Consider the following 8,046-nt stretch of genomic DNA (forward strand, 5'->3'; position numbering starts at 1 on the left):
GACATCACTATATATCTTACAAACATTAAAAAGAAAAAGAAGACTTTACAAATTATTTTAGGGAAATACATTTGAAAATCTTAATAAAATGGGAAAAATAATAAAGCAAAATTACAAAAGCTAACTAAAAGAAATAGAAAATGAGAATTGTCCTTTAAGTCTTCAAGAAACAACCTATAATTTGTACACTTCCTATAAAGAGTTGAATCTCAGTTGATTCCATCAAATGTTTAATGACAGTATAATACGAAAGCTCTTGGATAAATAGGAAAACAGAGACTCCTGCCAAATTGATTTTGTGTTTAGTTTTTTAATTTAAGCAAACTTTTCATTTTAGAACAGTTTTCTATCTATAGAAAAGTAATACAAAGATAGTACAGAGAGCTCCTGTATATTCCTCATCCAGTTTTCCTTATTGTTAACATCTTATAAGACCATGATGCCTTTGTCACAGTTAAGTACATTGATATTAATTAAGCTCTGCCCTTATTATAATAGTTTTTCTTTAACCTCCTTTTCCTGTCTTAGGAGACCATGCAGAGTATCACATTACCTTTAGTTGTCATGTCTCTTTCTCTTCCTCTGGTCTGCTACAGTTTCTCAGAAATTTCTTGGTTTTGATGAATTTGACCGTTTTGAGGAGTATTGGTCAGATATTTTGCAGAATGCCACTCAGTTTGGGTTTTTCTCATTGTTAGACTGGGTTATGGGTTTTTGGGAGGAAGACGGCAAGGGTGAAGTGCCATTTGCATCACCTCACACGTCCATATGATTTTTCCATAAAATCTAGAACATGATTTTATGAGGTTTGCCCATTGTAAAGTGACCCTTTTGCTCCTTTCCGTAGTCTACTCTTTGGAAGGAAGTCACTAAGCACAGCCCATATTCAAGTGAGAGGGAGGTGAAGCTCCACCTCCTTGGGGAAGAAGTATTTACATAAATTACTTGGAATTCTTCTGTACAGAAAAACTGTCTCTTCTCATCCATTTATTTATTTATTTATTTATTTATTTATTTATTTATTCATTCATATCAGTATGGACTCATGGATGTTTGCTTCTACCTTGTATTATAATCCAATGTTATGTTATTTATCTTACTGCTCAAATTGTCCCCATTTTGGTCATTCAGAACTCTTTCAAAGTGACTCCTATGTCCCCTTAATATGCCCCATCCTTCTGATTTTTTTTAAACAACTTCATTGGAGTATACTTGCTTTACAATGGTGTGTTAGCATCCTTCTGATTTTTAAAGCATGTCCTTACTTTCTGGCACTACAAGATACTTTAGGCTCATCTTGTATATTCCCCTGCCCCAGCCCTAGGACAGGAGATAAGAGGATAATTAAGAGAACACATACCACGAATTCATGATGGATATTACAGTGGTGAAATAATATAAGAAACAAAACTGAAAAATTTGTGTGAAAAGTAGTTGGAAAGAACTTTTTCATGTTAATCATATCCAAAAGGTATATCTTTAAGAATTAGGTTGAGTATATAAATGGATAGTCATTATGTCATCTTGCATATCAAGACAGCCATAAAATCTCATACAATACTGCAATTCAGACCAGTTCCTAGGTCCTTTACATTTCCTCCAAACACCTAAGGGCTCCAGTCACCCCAGTAAAGGATGAGTTACTAGTGGTAACACATTAAACAACGACAACAGCAAAGAAACAACTAAAAACTTTGTCTTGGAGTTACATATTTATGTCTGCCTCCACCTTATATGGTGAGCTCCATAATAGTGAAATGTTATTCTTCTCTATCTTCCCAGGTCACTGCTTTTACACAGGAACTAAAGAAATTAGACTTCCCCATAGTTCAACTTTGGGTACTCTATTCTTAAACCAAACAAAATGCATGTATATTCTCCTAAAATGTCCTGTCTTTTCTAATTTCCTTCCATTTGTTGATTTCATTTTTTTCACTCAAATTACCTTCTCTACTAACACTCACCTGTTGAAATCCTACACATTTCACAAGGCACAACTTTAATCCTAAACTCACTCACATATTTTTCTGAATACTCAGCTTCATATTTCCCTCTCCTGAATTACAGGTCTACTTTCCTGAGTTTCTCCTTCCAGTCTTCCATGTTATAGATTTTTTAGTGTACTGGTTGTATCCCCTTTTCAAGGGGAGGTTCTGAGTTGTCCCTATCAATTCATCATTTGACATATTGAGTGTTCAACCTCTGGTTAAAGAACAATGAGTCAGAAAACTGGCAATGAGATTTATTAGACTGAGATCTAGGAACAAGAAGGGAGAGGATGTGGACCTCTTCACCTCAGTTTATTGGAATAGGTTGAGAAATTAACAGGAAATTGTGCTTGATTTATGTAAACTTTTTGTTGGAGTTTGTATAATTCTGTTCATCTGCATAATACTCTTGTGGAAAAGTAAATGCATATGTCACTGGCTTTGGACGAGGTGGTCTGGTAATTTTTTTACGTGCTTCCAGTTCCATGATATTGAGGCAACAATATCTCCCATTTTCACATAGTACTTCACGTATTTCTGTTGTTTTGCATATTTTCCTGCAGAATCCTCGTATGTATTCACCCCAGCATTTCTTAAGTTGTTCGGTTACTGTGCACATAAAGAACAATAGGCCAAGGTCAGTGTTTGAAACAAAAGGCAACTTTAGTTATAGGGAAGACAGAGAATGTTTGTAGGGATAAGGTATATGGGAGACCCACAGAACATATACCAGTAGTATTCCACAGAGGATTCTCCAAGAGGGTGAACTTCAGTGTTTATGTCTAACTGATCACTCATATTTTATTCCTCTAAGGTTTTGGGCTTTCATCCTACATCTGATGGACTTCACCAAGAGCAACAGATCTTATTTGGGAAAATAAAGGAGCTGAATCCTTGATTTCAGGCTATGGAACTATGCTCCATCTGAGAACCTCAGAAAATCTGCCTCTATTTGAATGCTTCCAGAGTACTACTTCCCTACCACTGCTCAGAATACAATAATTTGTTACTAGGTATTTATGTCTGAATCAAACTCTGCTCTTGGGTTCATACTTGCTGCCATGGTCAAGAATGACTTTTTTTTTGGTCCAGTCAGATATTTTTCCCCTCAACTTTCTTCCTCCCCCATTACTTCTCAGTATTGTACATTTTTGTCAATGCATATCTTCTTTTGGCTTCTACGTCATCACAACAATCTTGGGTTTGTTTTATCCCTCTGTGATCCCTCATTCTCTTTCTATCTCCAGAGGCAAGAATTCCTCCAGACCTTTGCTCACCTTGATATGTCCACTTTAGTGATCCTAAATGTTTTCAATAATCTGAGTTTAGGATGTTCACATTTTGGCTTCGGGGCTTGTACTATCCTCTGGAATAAACCCCAGAGGATGAGACTGAGAACAAAGATGCAGCCTCTAACACCAGGTTCTAGAGATTCCTTTGATTCTTAGGAGTTTAAGGGGCTACAGATAGACCATTATTATTCCTATAATAAGGGACAAATATAAGGGATCTGATTTTGAAAAAGGAAAGGAAGCTAATTTTTAAGTTTTTAGTATGTGCCAAGCCCTGTGCTAGATGTTTTACACGTTTTTGTCATTTAATAAATCCCCTATGAGCCAGGTGTCATTATCTCCACAAATGAGGAAATTAAGGTTCAGGCAGTCTTCACCTTTTATCCAAAGTTGATAAACTAGTAGATGTTGAAGTCATGTTTCTAAAACCTGAATCCAAAGTTTGTTCTCCTTCCACTATTCACACACTGTAGTAAAATAGATTAAAATATATCTACAGTATGAGATTGGAAGAAAATATGGCTGGGTGCCAGAGTAAAAACTGTATCCAAAGAAATAAGGGCACCCCCAGATATTGGTCTTATGTCTTTCTGTAATGAGTCCTTCTCAAAAGAAATTATGACCTATTTCAGCTCTATGAATACTCCTTTTCAAAGAAAAGTAGCATAGTAGAAGGGTTCAGGAAGAGGGAATTTCTGATGACATTGGATAGACTTCAACCATCCTTAGGGCCCTATCTCTTCCTACTGTGAATTATAAAATTCCCTTGGGTTCTTGAAAGTACTCCATCCATTGTTGATTTGAGTGAACCCCTGGAAGGCAGCTATGCTCACCACTATAAAACCAACGTGGTTTGAGTCAGCCCCTGGAAATCTCTGGATTACCTGTGAACTTCTGGAACAGCAGAATTGCAATGATCAGGAGGAGCCTCATGGCCAGGCTTCCCAGAGGAGGTGACAGCCAAGGCTCTTGGTCCACTATGTCATCTTCCTCAGAGACTTAGATTCTTATGCACTGAACCAGAACAGATGCTATGATACGAAGTGTGCCCCTAAACTTCTGAACTGTGGACTTTTTATCATGTGGGCAGGCACAGGAAATTTGTTTACCCACACATGGAATTCAGAGACACAGTGTGTTCCATCCCATCACACCTGATGCCATTCTGTAGGCTGTAGACTGCTGGTGAGAAAACTCTGTGCTTTCTCTACTTTGGCTGTCTGCCCAGATAGACCAAGGTAGACATGCACTCACTTCTACGAATTAATAAAGAAATAGAATAAATGAAGCCTATTCCATTGACTGCATTCAGCTAAGTCTAGGTCTCTAGGTATTGTATCTACCTCTTCAGCCAGTCCAAATGGTAGCTGATTTTTATCCTTATATCCTAGCTAAATTTATAGACAAGCAATATACAATGATGGAAGATTAAAAGGATGACTACAATAAAATTTTCATTTAGAAATAGCAAAAAGGGGAGAAAATACAGAGATAACATAGCATAAAGCATCATCCTGATGGACCAAAATAGCAATGGTTTATTTCCTGCCAGTGTAGAGAATTCTTTAGTTAGTTTGTATCTTTCTAGTCTGCTCTCTGGGAAGATTTCCCTGTCCATTGATCTCAGTGGACATATCTTGGAGGAGGTTGGGAGAAAATTCTTCTGGGGATTGTTCTACTTTGACAACACATTTCTTATTAATGCAGGTTTAGGAAACTATGTGAATGATTTTGTTACTCAGGCTTTGATTTCTATGGCCTTATACCCCTTTTGAAAGATTATTGGAAGATTAATAGACTTTCCTTTGAATTGCTTTCAGTCATTTTCATGTCTAAGACCAATCCAGAAATCCGTTTGAATCAAGGCAGTTCATTTTAGATCCAAACCAGGACACTAATGTCATCTATGGAATAAGCTTTTGGAGATTATACTGTCTCTATCACCTTAATTTAATAACTTCTTACTCTGGCTCTGGCTGTGAGCAGTTCAATAAAATAGCCTCTGGACAGTGTAGATGAGCTAGTTGAGATTTATTACCGTAAATTTACATAGTATCAATGTATTTTTTGTGTAATGCCACCAGTAACACTTGTCTATCTAAATACAGAAATGTACATAACAGATAGTTAGGTCAATACAGGTTTGTGGTGTGCCCAAGGACTTAAATGACTAAAAGAAGAGGAACAAAAGAGTTCTAGTTATTGAAGTAAATCATGGACTCTCTTCTAGATAAGACGAGAAATACAAAGAGGATAGGGCTGAAAAATTGATCTTTGAGTTTTGAAGATGAAAGTGTTTATTTATATTAACCAAATGTATTGCCTCTACAATGAGGAGAACATTCTATATCTAACCTGCACTGTCTTCTTCACCAACCCTTTGACTAGAAAACTCACATTCCTTTGTCCCACAGATAACATTAAAAGAACATCTTAGAAAAAATTGTGTCTCTTTACTCCCACTTCAGTAATGTGTGTGTGCTTGCATGTGTGCATGCATATGTATATGTGTATGTGTATGTCTATTCTATCCCCTGCTGCCAGAGAGTCTATGAGCCTGGAAAATCTCCTAGATTGATCCCATAAAGTAGGGAGTAGGAGTTCCCATGTGTAAGATGGATGAATAAAGAACATGATGTTTCTTAAAGAGGAAGAAATCACTAATCAGTACTTATTGCTAAATCTAAGGACCTCAAAGTCCACCAGGAGTTTTAAAAGTACAGATTGTTTTAGTATACTACTTATAAAAGGATGTAAGTGTGATAAATTTCTGGATAACTCACCCACCAGGCTCTATTGAGTTGAGGAGTTGAGATCAAATTATTTGATTATTTAAGTGGGTCAGCCAGGAAGCATGTTTATTTGAAAGTTTTTTGTTTTATTTTCTTTTTTATGTCAACTAAAAACGGTATTTAAAAATAGTTTTATCATAAAACTTGTACACTATTAACAAGAATCTGGAAATACAAAACAAAAGAGAAGAAAGAAAATAACGAGTAGCATTACTACTATCTAAAGAAAACATCTGGGAACACATTGTATACTATTCTAAATTTTTTCTTTAGCTGAATTAAAATTGCTTTATTGTTTATCCCAGATATCAGCTTAGGGGATTTTCCTGATTAATAGGAAAGTTGTAGTAAAACTGTCTCAAACTTCCACCAATTGCATGACTTTTGAAAGCCTAGTGTCTTTCAAACCTTTGCTAATTCCAGAGATGTTTACATTGTCAGGGATACACTGGCTGTCAGAATTCTCTGTCTTCATATGTTAACTCTGATTTGCACAATATCCACCCTCCCTGATGCAAAACTCTTCTTTAACTTCTAACAAAAATAAAATCATATACTAAGAATTTTGGAATTTAGCAGAATTTATACAAGACTTTGGGAAGCAGGGCTACTGAGAAGGTGATTACTTGGTAGTAACACAAATAACTTTCAATAGGACCAGAAGACATCATTGAACTATTTTTTTAACCTGACAGCTTTATTGTTATTTTTTTTTAAACATCTTTATTGAAGTATAATTGCTTTACAATGGTGTGTTAGTTTCTGCTTTATAACAAAGTGAATCAGTTATACATATACATATGTTCCCATATCTCTTCCCTCTTGCATCTCCCTCCCTCCCACCCTTCCTATCCCACCCCTCTAGGTGGTCACAAAGCATTGAACTGCTCTCCCTGTGCTATGCGGCTGCTTCCCACTAGCTATCTATTTTACATTTGGTAGTGTATATATGTCCATGACACTCTCTCACCCTGTCACATCTCACCCCTTCCCCTCCCCATATCCTCAAGTCCATTCTCTAGTAGGTCTGTGTCTTTATTCCTGTCTTGCCACTAGGTTCTTCATGACCTTATTTTTCTCCCTTAGACTCCATATGTATGTGTTAGCATACTGTATTTGTTTTTCTCTTTCTGACTTACTTCACTCTGTATGACAGACTCTAACTCCATCCACCTCATTACAAATACGTCCATTTCATTTCTTTTTATGGCTGAGTAATATTCCATTGTATATATGTGCCACATCTTCTTTATCCATTCATCCGATGATGGACACTTAGGTTGCTTCCATGTCCTGGCTATTGTAAATAGAGCTGCAATGAACATTTTGGTACATGACTCTTTTTGAATGATGGTTTTCTCAGGGTATATGCCCAGTAGTGGGATTGCTGGGTCGTATGGTAGTTCCATTTTTAGTTTTTTAAGGAACCTCCATACTGTTCACCATAGTGACTGTATAAATTGACATTCCCACCAACAGTGCAAGAGGGTTCCCTTTTCTCCACACCCTCTCCAGCATTTATTGTTTCTAGATTTTTTGATGATGGGCATTCTGACCGGTGTGAGATGATATCTCATTGTAGTTTTGACTTGCATTTCTCTAATGATTAATGATGTTGAGCATTCTTTCATGTGTTTGTTGGCAATCTGTATATCTTCTTTGGAGAAATGTCTGTTTAGGTCTTCTGCCCATTTTTGGATTGGGTTGTTTGTTTATTTGATATTGAGCTGCATGAGCTGCTTGTAAAATTTGGAGATTAATCCTTTGTCAGTTGCTTCATTTGCAAATATTTTCTCCCATTCTGAGGGTTGTCTTTTGGTCTTGTTTATGGTTTCCTTTGCTGTGCAAAAGCTGGACCTACAGTCTGTCATACAGAGTGAAGTAAGTCAGAAAGAGAAAAACAAATACCGTGTGCTAACACATATATATGGAATCTAAGAAAAAAAAAAGGTCATGAAGAACCTAGGGGCAAGA

The 8,046-nt window shown here is 36.5% G+C and overlaps 1 protein-coding gene across 1 annotated transcript; it reads right to left on the minus strand.

Moving 5' to 3' along the window:
- Nucleotides 1-2,343: 2,343 nt before the first annotated feature.
- On the minus strand, nt 2,344-4,213 carry DEFB127 (defensin beta 127). The gene is made up of 2 exons (XM_007193392.1): nt 4,165-4,213; nt 2,344-2,597 (listed from the first exon to the last, which is right to left on the minus strand). The coding sequence occupies exons 1-2, from the start codon at nt 4,211-4,213 to the stop codon at nt 2,344-2,346; spliced, it is 303 nt and encodes a 100-aa protein (XP_007193454.1).
- Nucleotides 4,214-8,046: the final 3,833 nt, after the last annotated feature.

The sequence above is a fragment of the Balaenoptera acutorostrata genome, chromosome 15, assembly GCF_949987535.1.
Source record: "Balaenoptera acutorostrata chromosome 15, mBalAcu1.1, whole genome shotgun sequence".
Classification (NCBI taxonomy): Eukaryota; Metazoa; Chordata; class Mammalia; order Artiodactyla; family Balaenopteridae; genus Balaenoptera; species Balaenoptera acutorostrata.